This window comes from Papilio machaon, chromosome 20 (assembly GCF_912999745.1).
Source record: "Papilio machaon chromosome 20, ilPapMach1.1, whole genome shotgun sequence".
Lineage (NCBI taxonomy): Eukaryota > Metazoa > Arthropoda > Insecta > Lepidoptera > Papilionidae > Papilio > Papilio machaon.
The window spans coordinates 7,170,573-7,191,140 of record NC_060005.1 but is presented as its reverse complement, the minus strand read 5'-3'; the positions used below and the strand labels follow the sequence as shown (position 1 = coordinate 7,191,140).

Genomic DNA, 20,568 nt, shown 5'->3' with positions numbered 1-20,568 from the left:
CCCAGTCCGGCCCAAGACAGCCGGTCCTGCACGCTAGGCCGACCCTGGTTCCTCTTAGCTTCACCGTGGGAGGCAGCCACGGTTACTAGAGCCCCACCGCCACGACAAGGCGGGAACCGTTGGTGGGGAACCTAACCTAACCTAACCTAACCTAACCTAACCTAACCTACCTACCTACCTACCTACCTACCTACCTACCTACCTACCTACCTACCTACCTACCTACCTACCTACCTACCTACCTACCTACCTACCTACCTACCTACCTACCTACCTACCTACCTACCTACCTACCTACCTACCTACCTACCTACCTACCTACCTACCAAGTCGCGTGCCAACCGCCAAAGCGAACGCACCGCTCCGCGCGGCTCTACAGCAAGAAAATACTAAGTTGTGAAAAAAATATGCAGAATAATATTGTGTCGTACATCGTTGGATGCGTCTCGGTGTTGTGCGTCTAATTGTGAAAGAATTGTGAATTTTGGATAATCTAGTGAAAAGTTACGAGGTAAAAACTAAAAACCGTTAAAGTCAAAAATTTCGAAGAGGAATAACTCGGAAAGTAGATCGAGGACCTATATGTTTTAATATATCATTGCAATCAGTAAAAACAGACCTTTCTTGCAATATATATATTAGATTTTTCCCATCAATAAATAAAATTTTATAAACATTTTTAATTCCAAACACGTGCCGTTCAAAAAACTGTGAGTGGGGAGTGGAGTGAATTACATATACGATTTCATCCAAGTGCAGTGTACCTGAATACAGTGAAAAAGCTGAAGATTACAATGGTTAAATACTAAAATACAGTGAAAAACAAAAATTTCAACACACGTGCAGCCAGCGACATCTAGCGTCAAGAAGCGGAAACCACGCACCCCAAGGCCAAGACGTTGAGAGGACTGCACACACACCAGAGGGAAGAATTTAAAAAAAAAAAAAAAAAAAAAAAAAAAAAATATTAAGTTATTTAGTATAACCATTATTTCAACCTTATAACACTTTAAGCCTAATCTAATTAAAACAGTAAAATATTATTAGCTAGACTTAGACAAACAAGGAAAACAAATTGTATAAAAGTAAATGTTTTTTTTTTAAATCTATATTACTAAGTAAAATCTCAAAATTTGAAAATAAGTGTAAATTAAATAAAGCTAGAACAAATTTAGAAAACCAGAACAGAATACCGTAATCCATCAACCAAATTAAAATAAACTTTGAAATTTCAAAAATATTATATCAAATTAATTATTGTTGTGTGTAATCCACTTAAGTCTTCTAGAAAATGACCATTGTATTCTAACTGTATTTTTAAATTAGTGACACCTAGCGGCAGAAAACCGAACTGTAGATAATAGAATTAGGATATAAAGACAGTCCCACACCATAGTAGAAGAAATAAAAATTTAATTAATATTTTTAACACATCTTTAAGTCTAACGTATTACATTTCATAAGCGACTCAATAAAATAGTATAATATTAAATAAATTAATTAATACATATAGTTAAATTAGATTCTTAACTCTACATGAGCAATTTTAGAAATTCAAAATATTACATTTAATTAAATACTGTCGTGTGTCACCTACCTAAGTTATAACACTTGTATTGTAACTGTATTTTTAAAATAGCGCCACCTAGCGACGTAAAGCCGACTATAGATAATACACAGACTACATACATGGAAAACTCATTCTGCTAACAAACTAATATTAATAATCTCAAATTAATCACATTTTGAAACAACGATTCTATTCTATTGTTTTTATAACTAGTAAATTAATGAAAATAGTATTATTTTAACTACAAAATGCCCTCCCCCGCTAGCGACACCCCCCCTCTTCCGGCCATGGCCCATGAGGCGGTGGACACAGAGACTTTTAAGACAGTCATATCAAAACTCACCAAATGCATCATTACGGCGGTAATGGACGGCAGAAGCGTCACTGCCTCTAATAAACGAGTTATTATTAGGGCAGCCGAGGAGATCCAATGCGCGACCACAGCTTTTCTCGAAGTTGCGCACATCGCTTCTGCCTCCAGTCTTCCCCCCCCTCAATCGGCGCAGACCGACAGTTGCCCCAACACTCTTAAGGACGAAATAGTGGCATGTGTACGCGAAGAGATAGGCAAGCTAAGGAGCCTAGCCACACAACGCTCTACCTACGCTCAGGTCGCTAACACTCCGCGACAAACATCACCTGCAAAATCTATGGCGCCAACCTTTCCCACTAATAAGCCGGCGCTTATCATCAGCACGGCCAAACCTACAGCAACACGCCAGGAAGTAGTAACCGCTTTCAAGAAACAAGTATCTTTTAAACAGGTTAACTACGCCCCATCAAGTATACGAGGAATATCAAATAATAAACTTCGAATAGAGTTCGATTCGATAACACAACGGGATGAGACACTTAAACGCCTGGAGGGATGCCCAGAGGTAAAGGCCGAGACTGCTCGTTGCCTCAAGCCTATGTGCATCTTGAAAGGCATATCCACTGACACTCCTGCAGAGGAGCTCATCGAACTAACCAAAAACCAGAATGAGGAAGTCGCTCGCCTTATCACAGACGAAGAAGACCTCAAGGTCCGCTTCAAGAGACAGAATCGCAACCCTAACCTATACAATGCCGTTTTAATCGCACACCCCAGGGTATGGCGCCAAATTATTACTTGCGGCCGGCTCTGCGTCGACCACCAACGGGTCCATGTGCAGGACTTCTCGCCATTCCTACAGTGTCACAAGTGTCTACAATTTGGACACACAAAGACCAAATGCACTGTCAGTGAAAACCCTTGTGCCCACTGCGCTGAAACTGGCCACAACATTAACTCCTGCCCAGTTAATGGGGAAGGCAAGGCTCCTACATGCTACAACTGCTATAGACACAATACAAAGTTCAACACAAACACAGACACAAAACATAAAGCTACTGACCCACGGTGTCCAAGACTGCGTGCCATTAAACAAAAGATAATCTCACGAATCGATTATGGATCACAGCTATAAACTTAAAATTTTACAGTGCAACATAGACCATTCAAGAAATAGCCTACAAGAATTTCTAGTAGTTTTTCAAGCTGAAGATTATCACCTGGCATTAATATCTGAACCCTATGTCGGGGCAAGTAATGAACCTAAGTCCATACATGGACTTAATATCTTTCACTTCTCCAACGGCAATAGAGTAAAAGCCTGCATCATCGCCAAACCGCAATGCGGTGTCATCCTGGGTCACAGCGAATACTCTTCCCCCAATCTCTGCGTCGTCCACCTCCAAGTCGGGCAGCAAAAAGTCTACTTTGCCTCTGTTTATGTCGAACCTGACCTAGACCAATCTAACACACTCGCACTGCTGGACAACTTCCTTAAAGCCACTGACAAGTCAACTCACATCATTGGAGGCGACTTCAACGGCTGGCATCACCTATGGGGAAGCAACCGTACGAATGCCAGAGGAAATGACGTCTTAGACATTATCTACGGCAATGACCTAGCGATTTGCAATAATGGCTCTACACCTACCTTTGAAACGGTCACGCATGGCAGGGACCGCTCATCAATCATAGATCTTACACTATGCTCAACCTCAATATACGACCGCATACAAGATTGGAAAGTCAACTTAGATGTCTGCCCCTCTTCCCAACATAATGCGATCGAATTCACCTTAGTAAATAATTGCAATACCTCCAAACCCGTAAACGACTCCACATTCTCATTCAACAGCAGCAAAGCCAAATGGCCTCTCTTCAAAAACTCCCTCCACCTTCGCATGATTACCTCTGACATATTAGAACGAGATATATCTTCCTTAAACCCCAACCAAATTGAATCTCTCATCAAAGATCTCACTGAAATTATACGAGCTGCCTGCAGCGACTCCATGCCCATCAAGGGGACAGGCCCTCACAAGACCAAGCCCCCTTGGTGGTCAAAATCACTAGAAGACCAAAAGAAAGCCATTATCCAACTGCACCATCAAATTCATCGCGCGAAAGCACGGAACCTTCCCATCACAGATTTGCTGGCGGAACATCACCAGCTAAAACTTAAATACTCACAAAACATACGCTACGAGTCCACTAAAAATTTTAAAAAATTTTGCCAACTTCAAACAAAAGAAAACGCATGGTCACTCACCAATCGCCTCCTCAAAGACACCGCCCCACGTCGCCCTCCCACAACACTAAAGATAGGCAACGGATTTACCAAAGATGCCCATGACAGCGACTGCACTACTACACCACTTCTACCCAGATGACGGCCCGGACACCGAACCCATCCAACACAAAATCCGATCCCATGAAAAAGATACTCCCAATACCCCAGACGACCCCCCATTTATTAAAGAGGAAGTGCTAGAATACCTCAAAGAGATGAATCCCAAGAAAGCACCAGGACTAGACGGACTGACGGCTGACATTTGTTACCAATTCGCGACCGACTATCCACAACTTATCACTGACATTTTCAACAGATGCCTTGAGACTCGACATTTCCCTAAGCAATGGAAGGAGGCCTACGTTAAAATCATCCCTAAGCCCGGAAAATCAGACCACACTCAACTCAGCTCCTTCAGGCCAATCGGGCTTCTCCCGACATTCGGCAAACTCCTAGAAAAACTCTTCATCAAACGTGCTACATACACAGCCTCCAAAAACGGCAAAACCAACGCAAAACAATTTGGATTTAAAGAACAAACCAATACAACAGAAGCCATCAATTGCGCACTGGAAACAATTAAAACAGCAAGATCACACAAAAACCTAGTCATTGCAGTGTCACTCGACATAAGAGCAGCGTTTGACAATGCCTGGTGGCCTGCTCTCTTCCAGCGTCTCAGACAACTCGACTGCCCACGTAATATATTCGGACTTATACAGAGCTACACACACGACCGCAAAGTCACTCTGGACCACGCAGGGGCACGAGCCACCAAGACTATGACCAAGGGATGCGTCCAAGGCTCGACCTGCGGACCCATCCTTTGGAACATGATCTTAGACGAACTCCTCGACTTACCCCTTCCTCCAGGATGCCATATTCAGGCGTTCGCCGACGACGTCCTGCTAATTGTTTCCGCGAAAACGGTTGATGATATTGAATATTACACTAACCGCGCCTTGGACACCGTAGTCAGATGGGGCAGAAGCGTAAAACTAGAATTCGGCCCTTCCAAAACGAAAATGATAGCGTTCACACCTCAAGCCAAAAAAGCCAATATTAAAATAAATACACATAGCCTAACATTCGATAAAGAAATAAAGTATTTAGGGATTATTATAGACCAGAAATTAACATTTAACAGCCACGTACACTTCATTATAAACAAAGCGAGCCGAATTTTTAATAAACTTTGTATGTACACTAGACCTACCTGGGGCGCACACCCGGAGAACATAAAAACCATCCATAATCAAGTCATAGTACCCATTATCACATACGCGGCGGGCGTATGGGGACACACCGCCCTGAAAAGGTGCAATAAGAAATCCCTAGAAAGCCTCCAGAGAGGATTTGCCATCAGGGCTATAAAAGCCTTCCGTACCACCTCAACAACAGCGGCGCTGGCGTTGGCGCAGTTCATGCCTCTCGACCTTAAAATCCTCGAGCGACACCAAATAGAAACCTCTCGCCTCAAAGGCACATCCCCTTTTCTCCCCAAGGACGTCCCTATGGAACTCCCCACCCCCATCAGGAACCTTCTCCACCCAGCCGAAAGAGTCACAATTCAATTCCAATCTCTTAGCAGCCAAAACCACATTAATTCCGTCTGTCCACCTTCCGCTTGCCAAATCTACACAGATGGCAGCAAGCAAGAAGATGGATCCGTAGGGGCTGCTTTCATCGCATGGGACCCGGGACCAAATGTAGCAACACCAAAAACATTCAAACTACACAAATGTTGCACAGTCTTTCAGGCCGAACTCCTAGCCATCTTAGAAGCTTGTAAATTCGCTCATGAACACAAATTCCCACTAACCTACATCCTCACTGATTCCCTGTCTTCACTCCATGCTATCCAGAATAGAAGCAATACCCATCCCCTCGTCACGCAAATACACCAAATCATTTACCACCACAGAAATACGGGGAACATTCACTTCGCATGGATTAAGAGTCATGCCGGCATTACAGGGAACGAGGCCGCAGATCATTTAGCCAACTCGGCCGCAGCTCTCTCTTCAACACCCTATTACGCCAAGTTCAGCGTGTCCCACCTAAAACATGAACTGCGACAACGTCAGCGCCAAACCTGGGAAGCCAGGTATCAGAGCGCGCCACAGGGAAGCCACACAAAAGCTTTGCTCCCCACACTTGACAGTGTGTCCAACCTCTGGGCGGCTACCAAAGTCTCATTTCAGCTCACGCAATTTCTCACTGGACACGGTTACCATAAGGCTTACCTATACAGATTTAAAATAGTAGATAACGAGGCATGCCCCTGTGACGAGACAACGGTTCAAACCCTAAACCATTTAATAAAAGAGTGCCCCCGATTCCATAGCCGAAGACTTGACCATGAATTCCTTTGTGGGAACCTTAAGGTGCCCCCCTATACACTCACCGAAATAATCACTAAAGTGTCTGCTATAGAGTCCTTCGTTAAATTTATAACTTACATTATCGACAACTTAAAACTGTTCAACTCTTCATCACATTTAGTACATACCATTATTTGAAATTATCTATTTATTTATTTCTATATATCATTATTTTGAGTTATACTCAAACTACTATTAACATCAAGTATCTATTAATTTATCCACCTTGTGTATTTCTATTGCACATTATAGCTTTATTTATTTGATTATTATTATTACTATTTTTCTCTTTTTGGTTAGGTTATTGCAACACAGACATCATATAACGATAAAAATAATTTCCTATAATGTATTTGCAAATAGTGATATTATATAAATTATGTATCTGTGTTAATCACCAATTCTTTGTAAGCAACTTAAGTCTTATATAATGTGACTTATAAACATGGTGCCAATATAAGGAGTACAGCTCACGATTAATTATATGTTTTAGCTTTTAGTTTTACCAAATATTAGGATCTATTACCATTTGTTATATGTGTTAAATATAGAGTTTTATCTCTACGATTTCATACTGCATAGATAAAAAACTATATAATATATATGTTACGTAAGAATTTTCAATTTATATATAAGTATAAAGTATATAATATGTGTAAGTATAGTTTTGTAAGTATAGAATTAGATATAGTATTAAATTAGCTGGTAGGAGCACTGTGCCCAGGCAGCAGTCAGACAATAGTATCAAATCGCTTCGGACGACTGTTGTCTGGGCCTTGCGACACAATATGTACGAGTACATGTAGCACATAAGGAAAATCTTAAAAATGTGAATCACTTGAATACATTCCCACCCGGGAGGGTGTACTCTTGGGTGGAAAACCATAAAAAAAAAAAAAAAAAAAAACCTACCTACCTACCTACCTACCTACCTACCTACCTACCTACCTACCTACCTACCTACCCTACCTACCTACCTACCTACCTACCTACCTACCTACCTAACCTACCTACCTACCTACCTACCTACCTACCTACCTACCTACCTACCTACCTACCTACCTACCTACCTACCTACCTACCTACCTACCTACCTACCTACCTACCTACCTACCTACCTACCTACCTACCTACCTACCTACCTACCTACCCACCTACCTACCTACCTACCTACCTACCTACCTACCTACCTACCACCTACCTACCTACCTACTCTACCTACCTACCTACCTACTACCTACCTACCTACCTACCTACCTACCTACCTACCTACCTACCTACCTACCTACCTACCTACCTCTACCTACCTACCTACCTACCTACCTACCTACCTACCTACCTACCTACCTACCTACCTACCTACCTACCTACCTACCTACCTACCTACCTACCTACCTACCTACCTACCTAAACCTACCTACCTACCTACCTACCTACCTACCTACCTACCTACCTACCTACCTACCTACCTACCTACCTACCTACCTACCTACCTACCTACCTACCTACCTACCTACCTACCTACCTACCTACCTACCTACCTACTACCTACCTACCTACCTACCTACCTACCTACCTACCTACCTACCTACCTACCTACACTACCTACCTACCTACCTACCTACCTACCTACCTACCTACCTACCTACCTACCTACCTACCTACCTACCTACCTACCTACCTACCTACCTACCTACCTACCTACCTACCTACCTACCTACCTACCTACCTACCTACCTACCTACCTACCTACCTACCTACCTACCTACCTACCTACCTACCTACCTACCTACCTACCTACCTACCTACCTACCTACCTACCGTACCTACCTACCTACCTACCTACCTACCTACCTACCTACCTACCTACCTACCTACCTACCTACCTACCTACCTACCTACCTACCTACCTACCTACCTACCTACCTACCTACCTACCTACCTACCTACCTACCTACCTACCTACCTACCTACCTACCTACCTACCTACCTACCTACCTACCTACCTACCTACCTACCTACCTACCTACCTACCTACCTACCTACCTACCTACCTACCTACCTACCTTACCTACCTACCTACCTACCTACCTACCTACCTACCTACCTACCTACCTACCTACCTACCTACCTACCTACCTACCTACCTACCTACCTACCTACCTACCTACCTACCTACCTACCTACCTACCTACCTACCTACCTACCTACCTACCTACCTACTACCTACCTACCTACCTACCTACCTACCTACCTACCTACCTACCTACCTACCTACCTACCTACCTACCTACCTACCTACCTACCTACTACCTACCTACCTACCTACCTACCTACCTACCTACCTACCTACCTCCTACCTACCTACCTACCTACCTACCTACCTACCTACCTACCTACCTACCTACCTACCTACCTACCTACCTACCTACCTACCTACCTACCTACCTACCTACCTACCTACCTACCTACCTACCTACCTACCTACCTACCTACCTACCTACCTACCTACCTACCTACCTACCTACCTACCTACCTACCTACCTACCTACCTACCTACCTACCTACCTACCCTACCTACCTACCTAACCTACCTACCTACCTACCTAACCTACCTACCTACCTACCTACCTACCTACCTACCTACCTACCTACTCTACCTACCTACCTACCTACCTACCTACCTACCTACCTACCTACCTACCTACCTACCTACCTACCTACCTACCTACCTACCTACTACCTACCTACCTACCTACCTACCTACCTACCTACCTACCTACCTACCTACCTACCTACCTACCTACCTACCTACCTACCTACCTACCTACCTACCTACCTACCTACCTACCTACCTACCTACCTACCTACCTACCTACTACCTACCTACCTACCTACCTACCTACCTACCTACCTACCTACCTACCTACCTACCTACCTACCTACCTACCTACCTACCTACCTACCTACCTACCTACCTACCTACCTACCTACCTACCTACCTACCTACCTACCTACCTACCTACCTACCTACCTACCTACCTACCTACCTACCTACCTACCTACCTACCTACCTACCTACCTACCTACCTACCTACCTACCTACCTACCTACCTACCTACCTACCTACCTAACCTACCTACCTACCTACCTACCTACCTACCTACCTACCTACCTACCTACCTACCTACCTACCTACCTACCTACCTACCTACCTACCTACCTACCTACCTACCTACCTACCTACCTACCTACCTACCTACCTACCTACCTACCTACCTACCTACCTACCTACCTACCTACCTACCTACCTACCTACCTACCTACCTACCTACCTACCTACCTACCTACCTACCTACCTACCTACCTACCTACCTACCTACCTACCTACCTACCTACCTACCTACCTACCTACCTACCTACCTACCTACCTACCTACCTACCTACCTACCTACCTACCTACCTACCTACCTACCTACCTACCTACCTACCTACCTACCTACCTACCTACCTACCTACCTACCTACCTACCTACCTACCTACCTACCTACCTACCTACCTACCTACCTACCTACCTACCTACCTACCTACCTACCTACCTACCTACCTACCTACCTACCTACCTACCTCTTGTTAATATACGAACAGTTAAGTAATGTTTTTAAAGTTATTTATGATAAAGCAAAAATTTTGAAGAATTCTATTCCAACGGGTAATGCAGCCGTGGATAAATAAAAAAAAAAAAAAAAAAAAAAAAAAAATAGCATAATTACAGACAAACAACACGGAATTCGAAAATCGCGTAGCACGTCCTCGGCCCTCGCGCGTTTTACAGACGACATTAATGAAAACCTAGATAGTAGAATGTATGTAGTCCTTTTATTTATAGATTTTAAGAAAGCCTTCGATACTCTGGATCATGAGCAGCTGCTCACTGCTATGGACGAGTGCGGAATTCGAGGGCCAGTTAGTCAATGGTTCAAACAGTATCTGAGCAATAGAACATTATGTACAAAGATAAAAGATACTATCGGGGAGGAGGAAATTATAAGCTCTGGAGTACCTACTGGATCGGTGTTTGCCCCCATAGGCTACATTATGCACGTAAACAGCATGGTGAATGTAATTAAACACTGTAGGACCTATATGTATGCTGATGATACGTGCATGATGTACGCAGACCGGGATATTACAGTTATTGAGAGTAAAATGCAATCGGACTTGGTTAATGTCATTAAATGGTCTCACGATAACGGAATTATAATAAATATACAAAAGACAAAATGTATGTTGCTCCAATCGCCATATTTAAATAAGCCGAGGGCGTCCATAAACATTATAGGTCATTCGTACGAGTGTTTGCACAAAACAGAAAACATAATATGTAATTATAACTGCAAACCAATTGAATTTGTTGATAAATATAAGTATTTAGGGGTAACTATTGATACTACATTTAATTGGAAGTTGCATACAGAATTAGTGTGTAATAAATTAAGATGTATTTTATATAAATTCATATATCTTAAAAATGTAGTTGATAAATGCACTTTTATATAAATTCATATATCTTAAAAATGTAGTTGATAAATGCACTTTACGTATGCTGTACCATGCTCTTGCCGACTCAGTAATTAGCTACGGTCTATCTGCATAAGGACGCACATTCCGAACCTGCATAGATAGAATAGAACATCTACAACTAAGATTTATTAAACTATTAGTTGATAAAGAAAGTAAAAAGAAATGTAAACAGAGAGGTGATTACAAGGTATAGTTTAAGCTCAGTGTGTATGGTAGTCTAAGAAAGTCAGCCCGTAATGTGTTTGATGAACCATGTGCGCAAAACTATTATGGAGAACGGACGCGTAGATATCTGGTGCCGCGATTATTTAATGCATATGAACCTCAAGAAGATAGCCTGAAAAAAGGCAGAGATAAGAAAAAAATCAAAGCGCTGTTACTAGATACCTATGCTACCGAGTAAGTAATTGTTTCATTTGTAGCTTAATTTATATTTTTATTTTAAATTTTAGTGTCTAATTTGTAGTAATAAGTATTATTGTATTGTAAGGATTTTGGGTGCAGTTTTTCGCCAATAAACTGCTCTTGCAGTTTGGCGAAATTATTGTATTGTAATCAAATTTGATGTACTGCTTAAATAAATAAAAAGTTGATTAAAAAAAAAAAGAGAGGTCTATCTCAGCGAGTAGTGGGAGACCGGGAAGTCGAGACGAGAGTGCCATACATCGACAAAGAGCACCCCGCAGAAAGAGAAGAGACCGTGTTCACCTGCCTGGAAGACTGTGCAGAGCTGCCATATTCCAGCAAGAACATCTATACGGATGGCAATAAAATCGAGGGGTAGGTCGGGGCCGCACTGTCAATTTGGGACGGTGCGGTGGAGACGAAGAAAGACGAAGCTTAAACTCGATGACTGCTGCACAGTCTACCAGGCAGAGTTATTGGCAATAAACGTAGCGGTTAAGATTGCGCTCGAGGCCCCTGAAAACAACTATAGTGTCCTCTCCGACTCCAGATCGGCCCTCCAAACTCTCGCGGATGCAGATGACACCCATCTTCTTGCGGAAGAAGCGAGGAGAAACATCCAGAAAATAAAGGCCAGAGGAAACACGATCAACCTCTATTGGGTCAAAGCGCATGTAGGTATATCGGGGAATATCGTTGGGACTGTTCAGGGTTCCCATCATATAGTGGCGTTCTAATCAGTTTTCAGCTCTATGCGAATTATAGAGCTGTGTAGATAATTTTTCGTTATCTGGGCAGATTAAATACTTAACGATGTAATATATGTATATATATTTTTTTAAAGATAACTATCACAAGAAAACTTCAGACATTAGGGTCGATAAGATTGCGTGGTATAATATAAATCGGCTAAGAGCGGCGGAAAGGCACTTCGGTAGGTTACCTAACCTAGACTACAGAATGTGGGCGACGATACTTTTGGTTGGTCTGGCGGTGTTCGCGGCGGGAGAGCCGTTGGGGCCCTCGCCCATCACGCTGGATTACCACGCCACAGTGGGAGTACCCGAGGCGATCCGTATCCGGAACGCTGAGGAGGCCATGGACTTCGACGGCGGCCGTGTGGCCGGCGGCTCCACCGTTAACCTCGGCGCTCATCCTTATCTGGTATGACGCACGGGCCAGCAAGGGCTAGGACGACTACCACTCTTGTGTCTAATGTTTCGTTCCTAACGCATCGTTTTGTTAATTCATTGTCAATGATCGTAATAGAAAAGATCGTAATAGAGTGGTGGGGTGGTGTGTAGGTGGGGCTGCTGGTGCAGCTGACGACGGGTCAGACGTCAGTTTGCGGCGCGTCGCTGGTGAGCAACACGCGGCTGGTGACTGCAGCTCACTGCTGGCGCGACCGCAGTAACCAGGGCCGGCAGATGACCGCCGTGCTCGGATCCGTGCGCCTGTTCAGCGGCGGCACGCGCCTAACAACCTCTAACGTCAACATGCACCAGAATTTCAACGTCAACAACCTCAACAACGATATCGCCGTCGTCGTCATCCCGCGCGTCAATTATAACAGTAAGTGCTTCTTTAGCCGAACTTAGAGCCGCCGCGGTGCCGACCCTTACTTAAAATTTCTGACCGCTCTTCGATCTGAAAGCGCTGCGCGTGTTTGTGATTCGTCGTAATCTTAGCTGTGTATCACGTTATAATAGTATTATTTTATTTTTCAAGACAACATCAGAGCCATCAACCTGCCGAGCCAGGCGATGCAGATACTGAACTTTGCCGGCTATACGGCGCAGGTCATCGGCTACGGTGTCACCAACGACTGTAAGTGAATACCCGAAGAAGAACCTATAACAATCGATTCGTTTTGTATTAATTCCTCTGAAACGCGAAACACTACATATCAAGTTTGAAACTGATTTTCGATTTGTTTTATTGTGTGTGTGTGTGTGTGTTCGCAGCGGAAGACATAACGACAGGGCAGGTGGCGCGCCGACGCAACCTCGAGGTGATCCGCAACGAGGCGTGTGCGCAGGCTTACGGCTTCAACGTGATTGCGTCTACGCTGTGCACCAGCGGGCAGGGTAACGTGGGCCCCTGCGGCGGGGACTCCGGGGGTCCGCTTGCGCTCAACCTCAGCGGCCAGCGCGTGCTGGTGCGACAGTCAATATTCTCTTAATAACCTTAGTGTTGGAAAAAATGTATCATTTTGTCCCAGTATCTTCGTTTTGCTATTGTTGCATTTTGTGTTTTATATAATACAAGGTGACCAACAAGCGAGCGACCAACAGATTTCGCTAAAACAGCGTAGTGACCGTTGTCCATAAGTAAAAAAAAAAACAAATTTGCAGATGCGTTTAAAAGGCGGCCATAAGATGTACGGAAAAAGGGTATTTCTCTTTCTTATACATCATCTCCACTGCATTTTCCCGTAACTTCTTCCTATCCTTTTCTTATAAAAAATGCGAGTGTCAGAGGACTAGAAGAGGCGTCTTCTTTTTTCCATAAGCCATAGAGCGAAATTACTTTCACTTTACACCTCTATTTACGTACAACAACAAGAAAAGACTAGTTAAGTAAACTGTAAAGCCAAGTCCAGGTTCAGTTCAGTAACGTGTCATGTTGCAGATTGGCGTGGTTTCGTTCCACTCTGCGATGGGCTGCCGCGTGGGCTTCCCGGGCGGCTACGCTCGCGTCACCTCCTTTACGCCCTGGATCCAGTCGCGTCTGTGAGCCGCGACCTGCACCACTTCAATTGATGATACTTTATGAAAATAAAGCTAATTAAACTGATTCATACCAATTAGTTTCTTTTATCATTTTACCTCATTGATAAAAACGCTATTAAAAAAGGTGCTCAATTCCATTAAAAAGGATGTTTAGTGGCTTCTCGAGGCGTACTTTACATAAACAACTTTGTTAACCAAGATTAATTTATAGGTGTAAATTTTAAAGAATAACAAGTCAACATTTAGTCTATAAAGATAGGACCTGTTCGCGCGAACTCGATTATGTAAACAGGTTAGATCCTTTTAAAATGACGTCCTTAAATCATCGTAGGGATTTAACGGATATATTGTTATTATATAAAATAATAAATGAGTTATTAGGGTTATAGCTCCAGAATAATTCAGCAAGATTGAGTTACTAGTCCCTCGAAACGCGTCTAAAAGATGTGGTAGAAAAAGAGATGAGATGTTGATGATTCGCCGTTGTCGCTCGAATGTAGACAGGAATGCACCTATCAATAGAATTTCATGTGAATTTAATAAAACGATTAATAAGTTATCGGAAATAGACATTTTTTCTGATTCAGTGTCATATTTTCTTTAAAAAAAAACTTAATGCAACTGTTTCGTTAAAACCGGTAAAATAATATTTATTTTATTCTGTTTTCTTATATTTCATTATATGTTACTGAATTAATTCATCGGTGTACCAGTGTACCTTGATTCTGATCTCTTTAGATGTGTATAAGTATAATCTAATATAGCGAGAGGTATGCTGAGAAGAATGATCTAAGATATAATGCCAAGAAGAGTGAGGTAATGGTTTTTACAGTTGGTTCGAAATGCCTCGGCAATATACCGCCGGTGTTTCTGGATGGTTCTCCTCTTAAGTTGGTTGATAAATTTAAATACCTCGGGCACTGGGTTACTTTCAATCTGAATGATGACTTAGATATCGAACGGGAGCGCAGGGCCCTGTCTGTTCGATGCAACATGTTGGCGCGCAGGTTTGCACGATGTACGCGAGAAGTAAAGACAACGCTATTTCGAGCTTTCTGCCAGTCCTTCTACACATGCAGCCTGTGGGCCTCCTTCACGCAGAGAGCATATAGTGCGCTGCGTGTCCAGTATAATAACGGTCTCAGAGCAATGTTGGGGTTACCACGGTTTTGTAGTGCTTCAGCTATGTTTGCTGAAGCCAAAGTCAATGATTTTTATGCGATAATGCGGTATAGAAGCGCTTCTCTAATAAGTCGCATTCAAGCGAGCAATAACTCTCTCCTGATTGTTTTGGCATCGAGATGGGACAGTGCAGTTGTGCGGAATTTCAACTACCTGCACTGCAACTCCCATCTCTAGATAAATAATGTAGATAATATAACTGTTACCATAATTTTATTTTATTTTATTTACTAACATTAGGAAATAAGACTACTAACAATGATATGAGATTTTCTTGAACTAAATAAATATTATTATTATTATTATTATTATTATATATAAAATTCTCGTGTCACAGTATTGGTGAGCTTAACTATAAAAGAGTTCTCTTACAGCTGTTTATACAGGAGATGTTTGTCTAATCGATCTAATTGAGGAATATCTTAATAAAATAGGAAGGTTATAAAATAATCCCATCAGATTCGTGTGTGGATTGCGTGACAGAGGCTCGGTAGGCTGCCATTTTGTCCCCTTCGGGATAAACATGTGCTTACCATCTTACCACAACGGTACAATGTTCTATTTAAACCTCGATCTCCTCCTATCTGAAGGAGTGTTTCCACTATCGGAGTGCTGACCAAAGCCGTGTACTACGTTCTGGGTATATATGTGGGTAATACACTGCGTGTGTCATGGACTAACTCAGGTTTCTTTAGTGGTTCTTTAACTATGAATGCTACACACGTGTAAAAAGTTAATAGTTGTAGCAACGCACGGTGGAGCTTATATAACAGATAATAATTTTGAAAAAAAAACTGTGGCCTTTTGTAAGTTTTATAACTTAAATGGTAGTTTCCATAGCGAGGCTGAACTGTGGTACCACATGTGGGAAGAAAAATATATGATGCTGAATGTTCTGAAAGACATGAAAGTGACAGAGCTGATCCAGGATTCAGAAGTTTTTCTTCCGAGTCTGTTGAGAGTGTCGACTGTATGTTTTTTTTTGTGCCGTCTTCGTATCTTCCTTCGGATTCGGATTTATTTAAATTTACTTATTCCATTTGTTTTGTTTTATTATCGACTTTTTAAATGCGGCGTGTCTTAAAATTTTTATGACTTTACTTTTTATGACTTATTTTCTTAGCATTTATTATATTGTTACTTGTCGACTGTATGTTGGAATGAAAGACTTGTTAGGTGATAATGATTTGTTAAGTATGTCGGCGCGCGGAGTGCTGAAGCGCAACTGACGGGCACGGGGCGGCGGTTGAGGTCTGAAATTGTCACCCGCGCGACTCATCCGCTGCTGATGAAGTAGTACGGAACAGAGTCGCTATAGTTTATTTCAGCCTACGTAAGCCGAGAAAACGAAGTTGTCCTTTTTTAACTGACTTACGCATAATGAAGAATAACACAAAAACTAATTGTTAGTTTTAATTTTAGAAAATTGCATATGACAAGCACTACATTTGTGTAGTTGTACATTTTGTATGGAAGATTTCGTGATGTAAGTAGGTGAGCAATGAGAAAGTGTTTTAGATAATTCGAAGCATATAAACAGACACAAGATGTAACCTTTGTGTATGAAAAAGTTAACTGGGCTAAGACTGCGGGTATAATTTGCTAGTTAGATATTACTTCGGACTTCTGCCCCACCCTGAGCCATGGTTGACTTCGTCAATGGGAATGTCGCACTTCGTGACATCGAAGAGTCGGTCACTTGTTATGAGCAAATGCCGCATAGCTGCATAGCCGTCTCTCATCACCATCTCTAGTATTATTTATGTTTCTAATAATAAAGTTACATATTAATGTAAGTGAATATAGAGATATATTGTATCGGTTCCCTTCAAATCTAAACAGAAACGTGACACACGTTATCGGTTTTGTCGCGTGTAACTTCCCAGTAGGGTAGAGCTATGATTAACATGTTTTTAATCCGAGATTATTTTCAATGAATTTTACAGATTATTTTTTTTTCAACGTCATCATTCATTAGGATTATAAAGATAATTATTTTTCAACGACATGAAACGCGATTATAATGATATCAAATAAATTATTAAAAAGCGTAAAAGTACACCATGCGGCTCGATGTCGGTGAAAAAGGGGTGTTGTCTGCCGGACGGACAACAGCCTTTGTCACCGGGGGACAGTGCAGCTTGCCAACATAGAATCAATCTTTTCGATCGGTTCAGTATCTTCGTTGCCTTTTCGGCGAAAACATAAAAAAAAATAATCAAAATAAATCTTCCTCCTACTGCCGGCTGTACCCAACGTATAGATTAGTCTATGCAAGTGGCCAATTTAGACAATTGATTGATTTCTACCGGCGCACGGACAAACATTCAGACACTGACACAAACATGCAGAAAAACCGACATCGCTTCTAAGTGTGGTAATGGTAAGTGATGAGCGCCGGCGAGTCGTGACAAGCTGCGACAATGAGCTCCACACACGTTGGCGCTTGAGCGCGCAAATGTTGGCGCAAGCGCAAGTGTAGGTGTGAGTGTGAGATAGCGAGCAATGCAGATTGCAGATGTATTGTCTACATTTTACACGTTGGTATTTGCGTTCCCTTAGCAAGTCTCAGCCAAAATGTAATGAGAATTACAATATTAGTACAGAAAAACGTACTCCATGTTGATAAAAGTGTAAATATAGATGGACTTTTACATAACATTTTCATCATATCAATGTAAATAAAACAAGAAGCACTGTTTTAATAATAGTTTGTTATTTCTAAATGACGTATATTTACATTCGCTTAACAACAAAATAATTACAATATATACACGGCTAAATATACAGAAGACGTTTTCTTTTGTACGTGGACAGGCGTCGCGTCACGTCACGTCACATCACGTCACGTCACGTCACGTCACGTCGCGTGAGCAGCGTCGCCAGCAGCGCGGCGGCGAGCGGCGCGGCGAGCCTCGCGGCGGGCGGGGCGGCGCTACTGAGGCGGCGCTCCGCCTGGTCGTGCTGCATCACCTCCAGCTCGTCTACACGCAACAAACTGTATAATGTATACTGAATGCCCGAGTAAAGAGAGAGAGACCTCGGCAAGCGCAGCTGTGTCCGCGGAAGACTCCGTACCCTAACAGAAATACGTTCACTTCTTAAGGCACACGAGAGCGACCGAGCCCTCTCAAAAGATACGAGTACCTAAACATAAATTAATTATAATTTATTATGACAAATTTTTCATGATAAGAAATTCCCTCATGGCCATGTAAGAATGTAATTTTAAATCTGATTGAGGTTGAGGAAATTTTATCCTTTCGTCTTCATCAGCAAGCGGTGGAGTAGAAAGTATTCATTGTCGGTTGAGGGCGGGGGACACGTGGCTGACCTGCGGAGTCGCGCGGCGCCAGCGCGAGCGTAATCGTGTCGGCGGCGGCGCCCGCGCGACACGTCCACTCGCCCGCGTGTCGGCGCCGCACTGCGCCCAGCGACAGCCGCGAGCGCGCGCCGCTCGCCCAGCGCTCCGCCGACAGCGCCACGCCGCCCGGCGGACTCTGCGGACACATCGCGCCCTCTCAGTCGCACCTGCGCTCTCCCTGCCGGGTGAGACTTGCGGGGAAGGTAGATACACCTGTACCTGGTCGTCGAGCAAGCGGCCGGCGTGGTACCAGCGGATCCTGAGCGGGGGCAGGTCGGGCGCGGGGCGCAAGTAGCGCGCCTCACACGCCAGCGCCGCCGCGCCGCCCGCCGCGCAGCGCACCACGCGCGGCCCCAGCGCGCGCACCGTCACCCCGCCGCCCCGCACGTCTGCGCACACGCACCGTGCTTATTAACGAGGAGGAATTAACGAGAACCTCGGTCACCGGACCAGCGAGGCGCAGCTATTCTCACCGGAGACGGTTAGATTGAAGAACAGACTCATTTTGGGTTCGGTGTTGATCTGACACTCGTAGCGGCCGGAGTCGGCGGCGCGCAGTCGCTCGATGTGCAGCGTGTGCACCGTCTCCTCCCCCACGTCCCCCGTCGGTTCCTCCCCCGCGGGCCACGGCTCTTCGTCGTAGTCATCGTCGTGGTCGTAGTTGTGGTCGTCGGCGCCGGGCGGCGGCGGGTCGCGGGCGCGGTCGCCGGCGCCGCGCTCGGGCGCCGCGCCCGTGATGGCGGACACTCGGGAGTCGGCGGTGAATACGGCGCCCGCGTGTGTCAGGATCTGCAGGTCGCTGGAGCGGATCCACGACACCTGAAGCCGACGGTCAAGATAAATGAGACAACTCAGCAAAAATGCGTTTTATTATAAATTTTAAAATATAAAATATAGTATTTAGCTACATCAATTTTCCTATTTTAAAATTTATAACTAATAAGATTATTAATATAATAGCTTTTGCCCGCGACTTCGTCTGCGCAGAATTAAATAAAAGATGAAAAGTATCTCATGTGTTACTCGGTCTCCCATCTGACACAAATTTCAATAAGATGTGTTGAACCGTTGCGGAGTTATCGCATAAATATGTAAATCAACGTATCCCACGCGAACCGTAACTATTTCCGGGACCAAAGATAGCCTATGTGTTCTTCCAGAATATGCTTTACGTCTATGCCAAATTTCATCGAGATCCATTGAGCCATTTAGGAGATATCTTCTAACAAACATCCACCCATCCATTTATCAATCTATCCATCTAAACATTCACATTTATAATATTAGTAGGAAGTAAGATTAGATTTACTAGTGCCAGGCCTAAACGGCTAGCGAAAATGACGGGAGTTCATAATTTAAAAACTGTACTATTTCGAGAGAGACATGATGTGTACCGCTCTGTCGGCGAGGCGCAGCACACGACAGCGCAGTGCGGCGGCGGCGCCGGGCCGCGCGCGCACTCGCGTGTGCTGTCGGCGCGCGAACGCCGGCGCCGCGCCCCCTGCCGTACCCCCCGCGCCACCCGCCACGTCTACGCAAAACGACACAATGATAAATAAAAACAATATAAAAATTCCACTTATGCGATCTTCAAATTCATGGTAACCATATTTTGTGCTTTTACATGTACATATACACAATAAATTACAGCTTCAAATTTGAGTATTATATAATTTATAGTCGCTCCTGGAGCACAGCGAGAGCCATCTGTTTCTCGCTCGTCAACTAAAGGAACCATAGCGAT

General features: G+C 43.7%; 3 protein-coding genes across 3 annotated transcripts; 2 read left to right on the top strand and 1 right to left on the bottom strand.

Annotated features, from left to right (window-relative positions):
* Positions 1-1,818: 1,818 nt before the first annotated feature.
* On the top strand, positions 1,819-4,273 carry LOC123722161. The gene is made up of 2 exons (XM_045683035.1): positions 1,819-2,951; positions 3,196-4,273. The coding sequence occupies exons 1-2, from the start codon at positions 1,819-1,821 to the stop codon at positions 4,271-4,273; spliced, it is 2,211 nt and encodes a 736-aa protein (XP_045538991.1).
* Positions 4,274-12,458: 8,185 nt separating this feature from the next.
* Positions 12,459-14,352, top strand: LOC106720901 (collagenase). The gene is made up of 5 exons (XM_014515740.2): positions 12,459-12,710; positions 12,851-13,118; positions 13,275-13,373; positions 13,511-13,704; positions 14,178-14,352. Exons 1-5 carry the CDS (start codon positions 12,507-12,509, stop codon positions 14,280-14,282), a joined length of 870 nt encoding a protein of 289 aa, XP_014371226.1. The 5' UTR covers positions 12,459-12,506; the 3' UTR covers positions 14,283-14,352.
* A 3,958-nt stretch (positions 14,353-18,310) lies between these two features.
* Positions 18,311-20,562, bottom strand: LOC106720731. Its single transcript, XM_045683034.1, has 6 exons — positions 20,520-20,562; positions 20,219-20,355; positions 19,298-19,643; positions 19,044-19,213; positions 18,795-18,960; positions 18,311-18,444 (listed from the first exon to the last, which is right to left on the bottom strand). Exons 1-6 carry the CDS (start codon positions 20,560-20,562, stop codon positions 18,311-18,313), a joined length of 996 nt encoding a protein of 331 aa, XP_045538990.1.
* Between the last annotated feature and the right edge of the window lie 6 nt (positions 20,563-20,568).